Raw genomic sequence first — 19,348 nt, 5'->3', positions numbered from 1 at the left:
CTGGCTGAGTGTCTTTCTCACGTACAAACTCACTCACAGCCCTGGGCGAGGATTTCAACCAAGTATTTTTGTCTCAGCTTAGCTGGGTTTTATTTATGCCCCTTTTAGTATGTTCCTTCCTCAAGATTAAAAAAACCCAACAACAACAACAGAAGTAAAAATAAAGCACGAAGGTCTTGAGAGAGCTCAACCTTTCCTCTCCCTTGTGCCTCTCCTGAAGAATTTCTCTTCAGAATGGGAAAAAAAAAGACTATAAAAGCACATTATGAGGTGAAGAGCCTCATGGTCCACTGGCAGCCAGAGACCCTGGACCCCCACAGGTCACCTCCCACCAGTGTGGAAAGGTACAATAGGGGATGTCACCCTCCAACACAGCTCAGGGGAGACCCTTGTGCCAAACCAAGTGCTGGTACAATAAAACCCTGCAATAGATTTGGCTGACTCACCATCCACAGCCCCCCAACTCCTTGTTTCAGCAGCTGGGCTTTGTCCTCCAGGCTTTGGCCATTTTGGGGTGTGCGATCCCTTGTGCCCTGAACCCCAGGGTGCTGGTGGGATGGGGCTTTGCTGCCCCAGGAAGGCTTGTAGGGCTTGGACGTAGCAGGAGTAGGTGCAGGGAATAGGGACCGCAGTGAGGGTCCACCCAAAGGAGCCCCAGTAAGGTAAGGGAGTAAAAGCAGGGAAGAGCTGGGGAGAAATCTCCTTGCAGGGTGCAAGTAGGGTGGGAAAGAGGAGGCCCCGGAGGCTGCATTCCCTCGTTCTCATGGAAACCGGAGCAATGCCCTCCAGCTCGGCCGTTTCCTCAGCTTGTTTTTAAAGGCAGCTCCTGTTTACGCTGTCGAGCATTTCAGCAGCCCCCTTTGTGGGGACTCCCCCAGGCAGGACCAGGGAGCAGCCTTCGAGGAGCAAGGCAAGGCTGTGAGGCACAGGATGGAGAGCTGCCCCTGGTCTAGCAAGCTCTATCTAACTGGGGCAAGGGCTGGAGCACCAGGAAGCCCCGGCCCCGTGTGCTGAGGAGGCTCTGACAAGCTGGTGGTAACTCCGTACCTATGGTAGGTCACAGTTGCATTTGGCAGAGACCAGAAGCACGCTCTGGCATCTTTCAGCTTCCCCACTGCACTGAGCAGGGGAAGAATCTGCTAAACAAAAAGCCTCCCTTGGCCCAAGTGCAGGAACAGCCGCCTTCTGAGCAGCCGGGTCAAGCAGGAGACTTCCAAATCAGGGCATCCCGGTCCCCCCGCGGTCCTCGCACTGCCTGCGTGTGAGCTCTGAATGGGGAATGCTCTTCTCTCCCCGCGCTAGAAATGGGTGCCTGTCTGTTCCTATTAAAGGATATTGTTTGATCTCCAGCTGGGCTGGTGCTCGCGCAGGCTGGAAGCTGCAGCCCAGCAGCAGAAATCCTCGGCAAGTCTCATTAGGAGCACAGGTCTGTTTTGGGGTGCTCATGGTTTTGTGTAGGCTCTGAAACACAGCCGGGAGTTGCTGTTACAGCCAGGGCTGCTTGCAGCAGAGCTCACAGCTCCTGAGGAGTGAGCCCCCATCCCACTGCTTGGGTCGTGCTTCCATGGGGCAGCTCCCCAGGGTGGGGGCCGGCAGGACCTGCAGGTCCGAGTGATGCTTTCTGAGCCTGAACATCGCCAGGTCCACCCTGCAGAACCACCTCCACCACGGGTGGTGGGCACGTCAGGAGAGTGCCCACCAGACACAAGCGGGCAGCTGGGGAGGGCGCTGCTAGCAGTGAGGGGGGTCATGGCACACGAGCGCGCCTGCCACTGGGATCCCCAGCATCCAGCTGGATTTGGGCTGGGCTCAGGGACGTGAAGACTGCCACCACCACCGGCTATGACCAGATGGTGCCAACACACAGGGCTCATTCCTTCACCGCCCAGGATTTGGTGACCTCCAGCTGCATTGCTCTCCAAACCCAGGCTGACTCCACAACAGCAGGCTGTGGGCAGGCTTCCACTTGCCTTTGGAACTGTATTTCCAGACCATCCATCTGCAGGCCACAAACCTAGGGCCACCACGAGCTGCTGCAGTTTGGGGCTAACAGTTTTAAACCACAGATGGTCCCTACCTCAGAGCCCACCGAGCTGAACAGGGGCCCACCAAACCTGACATCATGTTTCCTGCAAACCATTAGGGCTTCTGATGACGTGTTCACCCCACTGAGGTTCAGGTTGGCCCAAATGTTCACAACAGCTGATGTTGTCTGGGAGAGGTGAGCAAGGAAAAGAGCGCACCATGGCATCAAGTTTTGCCTTCAGCAGCCAGGTCTGGCTGCCAGCGGGCTGAGCCACCTCCATCCTTCCTGCTTTCCCCTCCTCCCAGTTCCGCAAAGGCAAGGACAGGCACAGGCTCATCACAGCAGCAAATGACTTTTTCCACGGAAACAGATGCCTGCTTCAGCTGATGCATTGTCTTTGTGTTGAGCTCAATCCCCCCTTACTCTGACTACTCTGATTGCCACTGTTGTTATTATTTCCATAGCTGTTTTGCCTCCAGACTTCCGGCATGTTCCTGCTGTGGGAACACATTACTTCAGCCCTGCCTGCTCCTGAGGCACAGAGGCTTCAAAAGGCATCTAAGAGACCAGTCCTTCCTGGTAGCAAGTGCTCCTTCCCTTGGATGCTCCTGGGACATTGCCTGCAGCACGTCACACGTGGGGAGGAGCTGCTCAAGAGAGCCAGGGCTGTGGCTGTGATCATGGCCATGGCGGGAGGTGGGCCTGCCGGCAGCCAGCCCAGGCACTGCTCAGGTTGGGGCAGGGGGAAAGTGGTGATGCTCCTGCTAGCACCAAACCGGAGCGTGGCTTTCCTCCTGCTCTGCCAAGGGAGAAAGGGTGAAAAAGCACACGACAGTCTAAGCGAGAGCCAGCGCTCAAGGTTCTTCTGGATTGCTGCAGGCTAAGGGGTTCTCAAACAGCTTCAGTGGCGGTGAGACGGTCACAGTTACCCACCCAGGGAGACTTGAGCTTACATCACCCAGCTGCCTCCCTGGGATGTGCACAGAACATCTCTGGTCCAGCTGACAGCAGGAGCTTGTATGCAGGACATAAGACCATGGGGTCGATGCCTCCTCATACTTTGTTGAGCCACACGACTATAGCTCCAGCTCAAAGTTCCTCCTGACAGTGCCTTTGGATGCTTTGAATCCCTTTCTCTTCCCTTCTCTGGGAGAGAAAATTTCAGCCAATTTCTCACAGCACTGTGAAAAATTACTGGTGTACTTTGCTGAGAAGAAAACCTGGGACCTTCTCAAACTACTCCACTTACATCCACCAACAGGGAGCTTTTGTTGTCCTACATGTCAGCTTAACCCACACTAATCACGGTGGCCAGAAAGAGATCCAACTTGGGGCTCGGGAAAGCCTGACTCCTACTCTTCCTGCCTTGTGACAGACACTTGCACAAGCTGCGCCACTCCCCGTGTGTGAGGCCAGGACCTTCCCTTCCTCTTTCACACAGGGGTGAGCCCAGGCCGTGCAGAAGGTCCTTCTGAGGAGTGGCCAGCAGAAGAACATCCAGACAGCCGAAGGAGAAGTTGGTCTAGCAACCAGACGAGAAACCAGGGCTAGGAAGTGTCCTGGCCCCAACCCAGCCTGGATTCAGGCCAAAATAGGGAAATGAAACCAGCTGAGACAGGAAGAGGCTTTTTGCTATGATTAGGCAGTGCTTTGTCCTTCACCCTCCAGCTCAGCTCTGTCCTGCACCCATCCTACCAGCCACGGCTGCTGTGGCACAGTGCAGTACGGCAGCAGGCGAGGGTGCTCTCCTGTGGGACACTGTAACTGGAGGAGGACGTGCCAGCGGGTGAGCCTGTTTGTTGTGAGTACTCGCCCGTACCTGCCAGGCCGGACCCCTGCTGCAAGTGCTGCTGGTGACCCTGCACTGATTGCATGTGGACTGCCCCAGAGGGGTGCAGCAAGAGGACGGTCCCTGCTGCAAAGCACTAGGCAGGGAGGAGGAAGAACAAGTGACTGTCCTGAAAACTGACCCAAACTCCAGCAATGCCTGGGAGGAGGGTGGTGAGGAAGGGAGCTGCTGCTGCTGCTCCGTTTTCAAATCCATTGGTCTATTCTACCTCCTTGAAAATAGAATAGAAGCAGAGATGAGATCACTCCAGCCTTTCCTCTTCTGGACTCGGCCCCACTTCTGCTCAGTCTCCTGCTTCAGGAGGTGGCCTAGTTAGGGACCCCCATCACCCACAATGACACATTTTAATACCTTTTTCCTGAATCTCAGCCTACTCCAGGATTTTCCACACAGCAGCTGGTGAGTGGGATTGCTGGCAGGCCTTTTTGTCTCCAATGGCATCAAGGCTGAGCAGGGCTGTCTTCTATCTCCTACTGGGTTTAACACCTCATTTCCTTTGCTGTGTGCCCCAGAAACACAGGGAAAGGAGGCCATGCACCCTTTAGGCTCAACAGTGAACTGTACAGCAGCACACAAGCACAGGCAGCTTGCTGCGCTACAAACAGAGGAACTGGTTTGGAAGCTCAGATTTGCTGGTGACCACATCCTCTTTGTGCATACACTGATTTCTGAATGGGCACAAGCTGCTCACCGGAGAGCTGGCAGAGGTCCTCTCAAGCCGTGAGAGAGGAGCTTTGCTGCACAGGCTGCTCATACCTCAGCCCTTTGCCCTTGCACCAGAAGCCAGAGTAAGTGTGAGACACCCCTCAGAGACGAGACTGTTACTTAGTTCTCCTTTCAGCTTGGTATGAGCATGAATGTCAGGTACTGCAGCTTGGGTAGTCACCATCAGGACCAGGGGTGTCTCCTCTTCTGCTTTGCACTTACACAGCAAATAGAGCCTGGCTCTGTAGCACACGAGGCATCCAGAAAATCCTCTAGCACAGCGAGTTCAACATGGCCAGTAGTGTTCAAGAGGTTCCAGCCATGTTGGAGATGTCCCCAACCAGTTGCTTGTCCAAATGGCAATTAAACAAAGGGCAAGTTACAGCAACAAGCATGACACTGCATGCTCAGTTTGCTGTAATCTTCAGAGCTGGCTCCAGCACCAGAGTAATTTCATTTGAAAAGACCGACAGTATTGTTCCCAAGACATTCCTGTGGACACAAAGTGGAAGCTCCTGGATTTAACCCCCTGGCAGTCTGCAGGGGCTGGGCAGAGGACATGGCTTCAGGTATCCCAGCCCCACAAAGGAGTTTGATAGACTTGGATACCAAATCTTTATCTTACACACCAAAAGAACACACAAATTTGAGCAGATGTTGGTAAAAAGGTTTGAGCTGTTGGAAAAGCAATACTTGTAACACAGATGAACCAGCACCCCTTCCCTACTTCTCTTCCTATATTCTGTGGGAAGCCACTTTTGAACTGAATCAGGGTCTCCGACCTCTCAGGCCATGAGGCTTCTGCAGGTTAAAAATGTGTAGAAGTGGTTCTCTGCAGAGGTCTGGTGGGAGCAGGCCAGTGTAACTTACACTTGTCTAAGTAAGAACAAAAAGCTCCCATTTTCTGTCCCCAGGCATACCTACTTACTCTGGTCAGCTACAAGGTTGGGCACTGGTGGCAGGAGAAAGGAGAGCCCCAGCAGTGTCCCACACAGCCCTTGGGGGACAGTGTGGGGATCAGACCTTTCAGAGGCCAGAATTTGGCCCCCAGCCTCTGCAGTGCCCTACCCTCAGGCTTACTCCATCACCAGTGAATTTAGCAGCACAAACCCCTGTTTCCCTGCAAGCAGCCAATACCACAGAAGAGGTGACTGTCACCACGGTCCACACACTCCCAGCCAGGACACTTGCACATGCCATAAGTAAAGAGCACGTTACAGCAGTGTAACGAGTGTCATTAGCACAACCACAGATTTCAGTGCAATACCATGCTGATCCAGAGCTTTCTTCCAGGTTTTCAGTCTTCCATTTAGCAGCATTTCTATCTTTGGTTCAGTCCAAATTTAGGACTTGTTTTCATCCCCTGCCTTCCCTGAACTCAGCTGCTACATCAATGAAACTCAGCTTTGCAGAGATATGCGGAATGCTATTGCTTCCAAGGCAGAAAACTGGGAAAAGGCATCATCCGAGTGACAAAACAAGGCAAGGATGAAACATTCTTTATTCTCACATTTTGTTGCAGGACAGAAGGGAAGGGTAAGGTAGAGGTAACAGCAAGTTAATGAGAGATGCTGGATGCTGGTTAAATACACAGCATGTCTCCCCATAAACCTTGGCTCTCATCCCTTTGCTTTATTTTTATCCTCGACGAATGCTTTTGTCGCTGTCTTTACTTCTACTGCTTTGCAAAGGTTGTTCCATGTTTCCCTGCTGCTTCAGCAGAATACCCAGATGTAAAATAGCCAGGAAAAAACCAATGATCTGTCTTGCATCATGCCAGGTTGGACAGGGCCTTGGGCAACACTGTCTAGTGGAAGGTGTCGCTGCCCATGGCAGGGGGTTGGAACTGGCTGCTCTTAAGTTCCTTTCCAACCCTAACTATTCTATGATTCTTTGCAACACACCCTGGCAAACCCAGCTAATGTCAGCAATAGGAAGAAAATTGGAGAACAGTCAGTAGAATTTTAAGTTACCCAAGTTATTACATGCAAACTAGAGCTCGGCTCCCCTTTGCGCACAGCAGAATTCATCCCTGTTCCATCAGGATTCACCCCAAGTGCGGCTCTGACCTGAAAAGTGACCTTTTAAGGAGAGCTGCTTCTTGATCAGCAGACCTGGTCCCTGCTGTGAACTGTCATGGTTTTTAGGCTGTTTCTCAGAGAAGCAAGCCTTATGTAGCCATGCACTGTGTGTGAGTGCCTGTGCCCGTGTGTGCTCAATCTGTCAGCTAGCTTCAACCATGCTCAGTGGGTAAATCAGAGATAAACATCCCTGTAAGTCCCCTGAAGAAAGAGCTCAGAGGAGGATCTGGCCTTTTCATGCAGCCCGTGAGCTGCAGCTTTACCCCAAGAGCTGTTTGCACCAACAGTGTGAGATGGGAAATGGTACACTGAGCCCCTGACATAAATCCACATGAACCAAGCTCCTCGTCTGCCACCAGTAAGCTCTCACCATCTCTCCCTTTACAGCTTGCAATACTGCTTTTAATGCCTCTCCCTAGCAGAACCAAAGGGCCATCAGGGAATAAAATGGGTGTTGTTTCCTACAGCACCCAACCAGGACAAGCCTTTCCTCCTGCTTATGGAGACCTTACAGTGAGAGCAGGCTGCTCCTGAAGAGCCACAGTAACAGGAGAGTCCTGCCCCTGTTCATTAGTACATAAAGCCCACATGGCATCTCACTGGGGCATTTTGTCATGATGCACACTGCCCAGCACTGTGCAGGCCCTGCTGCATTACAGAACACACCTAGCCAAGTATAAATTCTGGTGAGGTGTTTGATTCTGTAACGAGAAGTCTGGAAAGTACCTAGGAACTGAAATCATCCAGGAGATGAGTCTCCTTCCTTCTCATCATAGGGACTGCTCTAAATTCAACCATTCATTATAGCCTTGTGCTTACTTGAGCTACTGTCGTCCAGGTCTGAAGTATCACTTCAGCAACTGAATACTGAGGAGATCCCTTTGCATGTGCTGTGCAGTCTACCACAGACCAGCACTGAGATGCTCCAGGGGCAACGGAGCACTTATACTGTTTCCCCCTCTCTTTCCCCAGCTAGAAGAGCATTTACAGACCCGGTCTGGAGAGATTCACGGAGCTCTGACACCACAGGAGACCTCAAAAAGGGACCATCCCTTGAATCGAGACCTTAGCTCAAAGAACTGCTTGGCCAGAAGGGTTCAGCCAAGGCTCATCTCTGGAGATAAGAACGCTACAAGCTTTAGATGCCAGGGATAAAAAGGTTCATAAAGGGGTCAGTTAGATAAAACCACTAAAATATATATACATGACCCAACAATATTTGCTCTAGCGGCTGCTCCCAGGGTGGTGGTGAGGAACACAACTTCCCTACAGCAGAATCCTGCTTTTGCTGCTCCCACCGCACAGCCATGCACGAAGCGATGAGCCCTGCACTTGCCATGGCTCCCACTGCAACTAATGCTCCAGGGCATCGCCTTGGGAGGCGCAGGAAAGGGCTCGGCAGCAGCTGGTGGGGATGGAACCGCAGGAAGGAGGGGATAAGCTGCAGGGCTTCTTCGTAGAAAGAACACAAAGCCTGAGAATGACCAAAATGAACACCTCCTCCATTACCACTTGCCAAATCCAAACATCCAAACAAGTGATAAATGTTAGTACCAGTTGTTATTATCCCTCAATGGCACAACTTTGATTACAATAAAAGTGAAAGTTGCAGGAAAAATATGTGATTTGGGAAAAAAAAAGCACCACCCCTGAGCAAATAAGGAAGTTTCACTTCTTGCCTACTCAAAGCACAAGCAACAAGATTTGTCTGAAGATTAAAACAGACTGCAGGCATGGAAAATGCCAGGCATAAAGCTTTAGAGAGTTTCTTAATACAGAGAAATATAAATGGCAAGTGATGCTAGATTATTTTAGAACAGACTGGCTGCAATTTACAGTCTTGATTAGGCTGATTACTAAAGGATGAACAGCAAAATAGCTTCAGTAATTAAATTTCCGATCAGGAAAACAAAGGTTCTTATTCTTTAAAAAGATGGAAATGAATTTAAGTACTCAATATTACTTTTGCCCTTCTCAGTAGAAAAGCCTACTATGAAACATGGTCATTTCTAGGAAAGAAGATGGCACAAGGCTCGACAATGAAGTGGAAAAGGGTTTTGCAGCTCTGCAGGTTTTCCATAGCAAAGCTAAAGAACATGTAACTACAGCTCTGAAAGAAAATCATAATGGAAAATTAAAGGTAGCGTTAAGGTATTTTTCAAACTGAAAACTATGCAACTTTCATCAATATCTTGCTCCCCCTAATGCTTTTAAAAAGTCAGAACTGCCCAGGGAGATGATAACACCTATAACCGACATGAAATTGCCGTTCTGCATGCAGCAAGTGATCTTTGGAGCTCTTTTCTAAAAACATTTCAGACGAACACCAACCAGAGCAGTGTTTCTGCATTTGAGAGACATCCTGTGGCCACCGCAGACACTGCAGCGTCTCTCCGCTGCCTGGCAGCAGGCTCGGTGCCATTCCTCCATCCATCTGACCCTGCCCAGCAGCCCCTGGCTTTTCAGCAGGTACCCCACGCCACGAGACCCTGCTCCTTTGGGCACCGCAGACACAGAACAATTAAAACATACGACTCCGAGCTCCTGTCAGGCTGGTGTTGTTTTTCCCATCTATGTGGAAACATGTGCGAAAGCACTTAATTTCATGTGTTTTGGCTGGATAAGACGGTGGGTGGAAATAATTCTGTGTTTTGAAAGACTCTGCTGTTTGTAGCTGATGACAGTGCTCACGCTGACCTGAGGTCTTGGGTAAGAAACACCACCAAGCAAACAGGACTTTACCTTGAAGTAGGCAAGTGACTGAGAACTGTGTGACTTAACACCAGTAGCATTTTACTTCTATGTACTGGCATTTACTACTATGGTTTTGCATGCCTGTGTGTTTTAACAGAATTGGTTTTGTGGCAGGATATTTAATTATCTAGTTTTACTCACCTAACACATGCAATGCAATCAGCAACTACAAAGAAACATGAACTGTAAGAATATGAAGAGTTTGGTTTTATGCCCTGGATTTCAGGAGGGTATTATTAGATGGTAACATAAGGGTATTAATGGGATGAGAACTGCAACATTTCAATGCCTTGAAATTCAATGATGCAGTTCCCACAGCAACCATAACCATGGCCACTCTGCATGAATTTTGCATCCCAATTTCAGAACACACAGTTCCAAGTGCCCAACGCACATAAGCAACCCCCAAGAAAAAGCTTTTCCTTTTTTCTTCCCCTACAATATCTTACCTGCTAAGTCACAACCACTGCAAGGTGCTAAATGGCACTTGTGGGTGAAGATGAACTCCCAGGAACTGGCAGTTAATGCCCTGAACATTCTTAGAAGGCTAAAAAAGACCAAATTGAATGACCAACCACCTAAGTACAATGACTGCCCTGAAATGTCTTACTGCTATTATAAAATGGAGTTTTCATGGGGGATAAAACCACACTGAGCAGCACAGGCACGGGGAGGGCACTGAAAGCCATATGAACTCCGGCAGCAGCTGGAGTCCTCAAGCCACGGCATGATACAGAATACACAGAGAATAAAATGCAAAATTCAGGAATATTTACTACATTTAACAAATAATATTACCCTTCAAATCAGCATAATCAGTATCAATGCTTATGGGGAAAGAGAGGGGAAGTCTGCTGCCTTCACAGACTACAGATTGAAAGAACTAACTTGCAAAATAGTAAGATTTTGCATTTTAACCTGGGGTTGAATCTGAACTGTGCACTATGAGTAACTACTAGCTCACTGCAAATTTAGGCTCCAGTTTAAAGCACATGGTAAGTACATGCTTAACTGCTCCACTGAAATATAACCATAAAACATTAACACAAAAAGTCAGGCAGATAATGCAGGATATTACCTACATAAGTTCTTGATGAAAAACTGAGTATCAGTAGGAAACAATGCATGAAGAAATCTCTTCATTCTAGTTTGCAAAATCAAATCCAGCTCACTGCAGTGATGGTTGAAGAGTGAGGACCATCCCAGAGTAACTTCACATCATACAGAACGCTAGTTGACCATCAGAAAGTTCATTAAGTCTGGATTGCCACGTTAAAAGAGCAACAGTGGGCTCCCTCTGCAGCAGCAGCTAGAGACACAACGGGCACAAAGCCATCAAAAGCAATACAACCAGAGCCAAGTGGAAGCACACTGGAAGAGAGCTGCAATATTTAACTATACTGCCTATGGCTGTAGTTCAGCAAGTTGGATGTTACAACACAGGAGATGAGTAGTCAATTTGATTCCCACTTCTGGGTTTCAATACTGTGTGTGCCCAGAACGCAAAGGACAGTACTGGCACATGTGCAGCAATACCTCAGAATGGCACCAACTCAGATGAGCAACTTCCATCAAAATATGGTTGCTATTTAAGAATCCTTTTGTGCTTTTTGTCAGTCTGACCTAATCTAATGTGGACAACTCGGTCTGAAAGAAAAAGTCACTAGTCAGCACTTAGCACATCCTTTTAAGACTGCCTCATTCTGGAGAGGAATGGTGAACAACAGAGAAGTGTTCTTAAGCTGCAATCAATACTCATAAGCCAAAAGGACAAAGATACCATTTTAGTATTTTAGCAGAAGCAGAAGAATGGAAGTGTTTACCCAAATTTTAATGCACAAATCAACTACATTTTTAAAATTTGATTCAGACTTAAATAATAAATAGGTGGGCAAAATATAATGCAAGACTTACTCAGTAAAAGTGAATTTTTAATAATCTCATGAGATCTACTTAGAAAACAAGACTAATAATGTTCACAACCGTAAATCCAAACCCTTCACACACTTTTTTTTTCTTAACACAGCAGTGAACTGTAAACCTGCATTTACTGGTTATCGCTTCAGTTATTTTAAATATTATCTCAAGTGTTTCCTCCTTGGCCATTTCAATTTTTAGCACCAAAATTAGCCCAAAAAGAGGTACTGGTACAGCTCGATGTTGTAAATGAATTGTTTACATATAATACTTTATATATTATACACACATACTGTACATTCACACATCCACACAAACAGGAGGCATATTTAAATGAATATATTCTGTGTTTCAGTTTGTTGTCAAAGACTTAGGAGCAATGGAAATAAAGCAGAAGGGGTAATATTTTACATAGTAGGCAACTTTAATGCTGTAGTGCACTTATAAAAAAGTCCAACTCTCCCTCCCAGCTCAGCAGCTTTTTTTTTAATATCGCTATTCAGAAGGATGCAGAAGTTATTGCCTAAATGTTATTCTATACATTTCCATTGGAATTCTCAAAAACACTTGAAATTGCTAACTAATTTCCAACTTCACTATTGTTCTTGTTACAGCTTTAACTCATTGGCAATTTTGGAAGCAATGTTTTTGAAAGCTATGGATGTTCCCGATATCCGCTTAAAGCGAACTCCATTCAGGGACAGTCTTGGCAGTTTACACACCTCCATCTCCCACTGTACAAGGTTTTCCGCATGCCCATCTCCATGGACACAGAAAAGCAAGAAACGCTCTCTTTGTTCATAGTCACAATTATTGGCGTCCAGGACCTTTCGTATTTCCCTCATAATTTCATTAGGATCCATGGAGCTGGTGGTTTTCATGCTCCAGGTAAAACGCAGCGACCGAGGCTTGGCTTCCTTGTTCTCGTCCTTCTGATCCACAGCTACATTGCGGCTGAAAGACAGGGATTTAGCAGTTAGCAGGTCCAGCTACCTTCTCCACATTTCATGTTAGTGAAGCACACTAACACTCAATGCACACTACACCAGTATTAGAGCAGCATCTAGAGGCTCCGGCTGCGAGCAGTGCCTTGCTTTCCTAGCTGCTGTACAAACACACAGTCCAGGTAAAGCATTCGCTGCTGGGGCTGAAACAAAAGGTATGGTACGACACGTGACACAACTGGAAGTCACTGGAGTCAAGAGCATGAGGGAAATGACCTTGTGGAAGTAAAACTACATGCATCACCTACAACTCAATTTTAAGGCAGGTTCTGCTCAAACCCCTATTCTCAGGCTGTGTGGACAGCTTAAACACCAGCTCTGTGCTAGAAGTTTCTGGAACATTCAAAGAGTGGCGACTTGTGACAAAAGGGTGCTCAGCCCACATCGTGGGAGTGCCAGCCCACGGGAGGTGCCCGCTCATAAGCAATGGGAATAAGCCTGTGTGGAAAGATCCTGGGGGTTCTTCTGCACCTCTTCCGGTGCAGCAGGGTGCAGACCTGCACAGGGAGGATGATGGAGTCCCACGGTAGCTAGCTGCAAGCAGGAGTAAGCACAGCAGGACCAGGGTCCTCGCAGGTAAAGAATAAGGAACTACATTTGGACCTCCCGGGGGCAAAAAAAAAAAAAAAAAAAAAAAGAATTAAATCTATTGACTATCATGCTTAAGTATTTTCTGAAGATACCTAACTGATCCCCAACCATGCAGTTCGGGTCTCATGTTGAGCTTCAAAGAGACAATATTAAGACGAGCTGTCCTTTTAAATAGTTGGCAATGAATTTCTGGTTACATAATGCTTTTCTTCTACCATTAAGCAGGTAATTATGAAAAAGTTAAATAAAAAGTCAAAACTAAATAAATGTATTTCTCAAAGATAGCCTATTTCCTAGTTTTCCCTTCTATTAAAAAGGCTTCCAGTAACTGCAAGCCATAGGATTATGCTGTCAAATCCAGCTACATGATCTGCTGGATGCGATGAAATTCAGCAAGCAAATTAGAGAGTACTTCGTTTTAACTTTAAGGTTTTAATTTAATAAGGCTGTAAGGGGGCTGGGGAAGCACCAACTTTTATTCAATGCTCATTTTATTTTTGAAAGCTTTTTCTACTTGAAAACAGTTGGCGGAACCTGCACAAGTTTGATCATTTCTAGTATTTTTTGATATACAGATTTTGGAAGAAGAATATAACATAAAAAATACTGTCTATGATTTTGGAGGTGAGAAATACCTTATAACCCTTCAGTGGTTATCCCACACATTTGCAGCCTCACTAGAGACCACATACCCACACATCTACAAGACAACAGCAAATTACAACAACTAAAATGCAAAAAAATCCAAACCACACGAGGGAAAAGGCAACAGGAAGATGAAAGTTTAGAACCAAGTCAGTGCTTTAACAGCTGTTGTGCAGACAGAAATGCTTCTTTGTTTAGTTTCAAAGCCTTACACGAAACAAAAGCTGCTGCCTGAAGCTGTTATGCCACATAACCAAGGGGAGAAAGGTTCAAACTCATCTAAGTAACATTTTAAACAAAAATTTTACCCTCACCTTGAGCCCTCAAATCTCCCGTTCCTCTCATATTCAGTCGGGAGCCTCATTGAAAAGAATGCAGAAGCAAAAGGAAGTGGGAAAGAGAAGACAAATCTTACACTACAATATACAATATCTGAATAGTTGCTAAAAGATACTGCAATCATACTAAAGGTGTGTTCAAATACAAAGCAACAAAGATGTAAAGAACTTTCTCAGTTAGACCAAATTCAGAATCTAACATACTGTCAAACCAAATGGAAGTCTATAAACTATAGTTTGAGACGATCATAACTATATAACTTTATAGATAAACAGTGTATGTTTATATATATTAATATTGTAGATCTTACATAAATAAAGTTGAACTTCTACAAGCAGAAAATGTGAAACTAAAAAGTCACACAGCATTTTGAAGTTACTGCATTATTTAGTAAGTACTTCCCTGAAGAAGAAGTAACTCTACCCTATTTAGAGACAAAATCTGGTCACCCTGTGTGTTTGCAAATGCATCGGATCTGAGGAATTAGTGTTTAAACAATACCAAATACCTTAATACATAAGAATAAGATGCATACACATTTTAACAAAAGTTTAGAGGTAAATCCAAGATTTCTCAAGCTGTAACTCCATCCTCTTGACTCTCATGCTGACTCATCTTACAGCCTTCTACATCTAAGAGTAAGCTTAAGCCTCCTTTCTTCTTGCATTGCTTAAAGCTATATTGCTGATCACAACCGTTTCTTAAAAGCCCAGGATCAAGTAGAATTACGGGCAAAATCATCTTCCTCTACCTTCTCATTATTGCAGTACCATAGTGTGACATCTCGGCACTAATTCTGCTCAGAGGGAAGCTGCCTTTATAAGGCTCTTATCAAGACTACTCTAGGCTAGTCCATGGATTCACTCAATAATGTGAATTATTACAGCAGTTTGGTTGACAAGTGTCTAGTGATAGGAATGTAAGAGTTGATTATTTTGATGCACAGTGGTATTCATATCAGTGTGTGTGGGGTGTTACAAAGCTTAATTTCCTCCTTTCCTTCCTTTTGAGGGTTGCAGTGAGGGAACAGGCTTGTAAAAGAAATCTGTGCAGTCCCTGTCACAAGGGAAGAGATGCTGTGCTAGCCCTGCGAAGAGCATGTTGGCAGCACTTGCTGTTTAGGCTGTGGAGCCTGCTCCTCATTCAAAATTCATGCTGCTATTGCAACAGAAATCTAATTAAGAAAGTGTTAAGTTACTCAGCTCTAAGTTGCTTGTCACAACAGCATCCGATCAGAACCCTGCTCTGTGAGGTACTGCACAGCACATGGCATGACAGGGTCTCTGCTAGGAAACGTTTGCCATTGACTAATGAACAGCTGTCACAAACTAAAAGGATAAGGAAGATAATGAGAAGAAAATGTGACAAGTCCTCAACTAATTCTAGTGATTCAAAGTGGGTTTTTAATGGTAGCTATTTTCATGGGTTCTTGTGCTACGGATCTGTGGTGGATTCAAGAGAAGGTAGAAAAAGATTCTTAAGGTCTGCATATATAGTCTATGAATTCATCCTTTATGACAACTCCGCAGGACCAAGAAGGGGGGACGTGGCATAGGAGAAACAATCACGTGTACCAACTGAACAAATCCACTTTTCAGATGACCTGGGAAAGGCTTGTTTGCTGGCAAAGCAAGCAACAAGTCTGTAGACACTGCTCAACTGAAAAACTGAGAGTACTTTAAAGGAAACTCTTGTATTCCTACAAAGTGGAAAACAGCTTTGTTAAGAGCTGCAAGCATTTATGGATTCTTGGGGTTGGTCTGCTTGTTTTCTTTAGTTTGTATTTTTGTTTACAACCAATAGCCAATCTCCCCAACGATGAACAGTCTTACTGTTACTGGAATCTCTCCAGAAAAGTCCAGGAAAAAAAATCCCTAATGATGTTCTTAGACACTTATCAGCTTGAAATTAAGCCAAATCGTTCAATTTCTAAACCACTGTACTCTAAAGCAAAGTAATTATTTTCAAAATACCTGCCACTTTGAAATAATAAACACTTTCATGGGAGCTTCTCAGAAAATCCTTTCTTCAGTTTTTCGATGCACTGGTGTTCCATTCATTTTGCACAGGGAACTGCATGTGGTGACAAGCACCCTCAAATACAAGCTGCCATGCCAAACTTCTGAGAGCTGTGCCAGTCTCTCTAGATGCTCCTTCCTTCATGACAGACATGGCCATGTCCAGTTCTATTATAAGCACCAGCCCAGCACTGGTGTTCGGGAACAGTCACTTACTGTACTTCCAGCACTGTTTTGGTGGGTCAGCAAATCAGATGCAGGCGTGAGGTCCCCTCACTGCTGATACAATCTTCACTTCTGCAGAAATGGCAAGTTGCTAGTTCATGCTCTAAATTTTCTGCTTTTGCTTGTATTTTTACATAAATTACTTTCATGGGATAAGACACTCCTTGGTCGTCAGAATGGAACAAATACAGATGACAGTCATGTTCTCATTTATCATGCCTATACACTGTCTCCTTTATTGTTTGTGAAAGGTTTTAAAAAATAAGAATGTTTCCAGATATCTGTCCTGAGTTATGTTGTGTTTTCTGTTCTTTACATCTTTGTACACTCTGTGTTAAAAATCCAAATAAACGCAAACAAAACTGTCTAAAAAGATACGGAGAACCAGCAAAAAGTGCAAGCTGCTAAAATAAGATCAATTTATGGAACTGGAGAAAAGATGCTGCAAGAAGATCCAGAACACAGAAAGTGATTTTTGCTGTCAGGAAAAAAAGTTAGATTTCCACAATACGCAGATTGGCAAGGACAGTACACGGTACAAGATATATACATACATTGTAACTCTATGTACCAAGTACAATATTAGAACTCAGTAATTTAAAAAGGAGTGACTGATACCTACTTTTGGTTAGCTCCCTAGAATGATACTGCAGTACTATATATATGTGCCACTGGGTTACAGTAGTTCTTTCACTATCAAAGACAGTAAGCTTAGGTAATATTCTTAATATATAAAGTGAGAAAAAATTGCTAAGCCCTCCAATATTTTCAATTTCATTTTGTATATACACAGATCAGGTTGGGAGGGACACCACGCACACTTAAAATATTTAAATGCTTAAATTTTAAATTTAAGAATTTAAAAAGCATAGCCTGGTCCTGTGTAGGTGGTGTAAGACTTTGCAAATCTCTTATTCAAAAGACATATTCATGGAAGCTGTAGCAGCTATTTCCACAATAGTCAAAGATTCCTGGCCTCAAGTCAAACGAAAATAAAAAAATTTAAAAATTACCTTTTTCAAGTCTCAAATTTGAACAGTAACCTTCTAGTTTAAAACTATACTCGTACTAGCATTTTCCATCTTTCTTCAGAGCAGTAGTGTAACAGACTTACACACATACAGTTGTGGAAGTTGCACATATCACAGTCTTCTGGTTTAAAAACATGGCTAAAGAGAGACAGAAGCTCCCTCCTACAAAGTGATATGCACTCCACAGCTCATAATACACAATGGATTAAAACAAATGCTGCTGCTCCGTTTCATCTGTATGTTGTGTTGGATGGGTTCTTCCCTTAACTAGGAGTTGGTGCATGTTCCTCTTCTTGCGGCAGCTGTGACAATCCCAGCCAACCCAACCAATACCAGTTCTAAACATAGACATGTTTGGAAGAGGTCTGATTATTATTACCATAGCATGTAAACTCCATACTCACTTAATTGGGTAGGGTACCTTTAGACTAGAACTGCACACAATAAACCCAAATTTAGGCAGCAATTCACGTATCTCAGGTCTCCCTAATCTATTTACTTGAAATGGTCTGACGAACTTCAAATTACATTCACATCCATAACCTTGCACTCTGAAAGTTAAAACAGATGTTCATTTTTTTTACCTCATCTTCCTATTTTTGATCAATAGTTGAAAATTTAAAGTTCCACCCTTTAGGAAGCTCCAAGATATGATACAACTAAACAGAGTATTACAAAATCCTACTGGAAAATCCATCTGTGGATCAAAATTGTATAACCACCTTTCATGAGTTGTAATGGATTAACAAGACATATAGCGACTTGATTAATTCCCAAACTGTAAAACTAAATTCAATTATTTGTGCTTGAAATGTGAACCAGACTTCTGAACTTTTTCCTTTTGTTAACAGATCTGCATAGATGTTATACTTTTTCATAACTAAAGTGCTCTACTTGCACTTCAGATGCAATTAACTTCAGCAAATACATCCCATTTCAAAATTGCACCTTCCTTCAAAACTTAGGTTCACAACCATGTTGTTTGGTTTCTATTGTATCAACTGCAAACAACACTTCAAACTGATTCCTTTTTATAAAATATCATAAAACAAAGAGAGAATGTAAATTTAGCATCACTTACCTTTATTTGCTTGTAACCTTATGTTTTGTTTATACTTTCATCATTGTTATCAATCAAACACCTCATTCTTCAAACATAAGCATGCTAAGTGTATTAGTACAAAGAACAGAATTACTTTGGTACTACCAACTCTATCAAAGAAAGAAGAATTCACAAGGCATGCTTAGCATCTTGTTATACAGGTGCCACAGATTCTTAAGTATCATCAGGAGTTAATGGATTTATTCTACGCTTTCCTCTCAAGAAAGAATTTAGTTCTCAGCAGAAAGTTTAGTTTTCAGAAAACCAAGGCTAGAAAGCCAAATCTGTTGTTAATTGCAGGAGCCACTTTTTTTAAAATATAAATAAATCCTACCTTTTGATAAACCTGAATGACATGTTTCTAAAAGAAATTAAGCCAAAATAATAATTAACAAAAAGTTTTGTACAAAATAAATTGAAAAAGCCATTTAGAGTGAAACATGCAAAAAGATCTCATTTAAAACGCACAATGGACATTACACTTCAATGCATTCTGAGATAAGGCAGATGACTCGGGGCATGAAGAGTCAAACTCTAAGAATTGCTACTTCCAAACTTAATTTTTCTGGGAAATACGCCACCAGTAGTTCTTCTGAATTAAGATACATAGTGGTGTTAAAACACTTTAAAACTCATAATCTGCAATGTCACATAAAAATATGTTTAGATTTTTCTTGAAATAGAAAACAAAAATCTGTAATTTTACTATAATTAGATCTTGAGTTTCTTCAGAGCTAGGTTTCTTCTTTCTTTCATAACATCAGGTCAGACATGCTGTGCCAAGGACTGTCTTCAATATTTAGTTAATTTAGTGGCAGAAGCTGTAACAATTGCCTACACCAGAACATAAGTAGTTCATGAAGGATTCTGATTATCCACAGAGAAGGCTAGAATAAATTAATAGGTTTTGGTTTTTTTTAATTTAAAGAAACGTAACTGTGTCTTTTGATGTCACTATCCACCTCCTTAGTAGTTTGTACAGCACCTAGTATAATACAGCCCCAACTGTACAAGGTCCTCCAAGTGCAAACTTAACCATCTGTGTCCTGGATTGGGCTGGG

The 19,348-nt window shown here is 44.3% G+C and overlaps 1 protein-coding gene across 1 annotated transcript in view; it reads right to left on the bottom strand.

The window, feature by feature from the left end:
* Window positions 1–11,325: 11,325 nt before the first annotated feature.
* The window catches only part of MARK3 (MAP/microtubule affinity-regulating kinase 3), a 49,615-nt gene continuing 41,592 nt past the window's right edge, over window positions 11,326–19,348 (bottom strand). Inside the window, exon 15 of the mRNA XM_010012122.1 lies at window positions 11,326–12,286. Within this exon, the coding sequence (XP_010010424.1) occupies window positions 11,941–12,286 (346 nt within the window). The 3' untranslated portion in view covers window positions 11,326–11,940. The remainder of the gene's footprint in view (window positions 12,287–19,348) is intronic.

The sequence above is a fragment of the Nestor notabilis genome, unplaced genomic scaffold (genome assembly GCF_000696875.1).
Source record: "Nestor notabilis isolate BGI_N333 unplaced genomic scaffold, ASM69687v1 scaffold14523, whole genome shotgun sequence".
NCBI classification, from domain to species: Eukaryota; Metazoa; Chordata; class Aves; order Psittaciformes; family Psittacidae; genus Nestor; species Nestor notabilis.
Note: the sequence above shows the minus strand (reverse complement) of the source record. Positions and strands in the feature narration are given on the sequence as shown.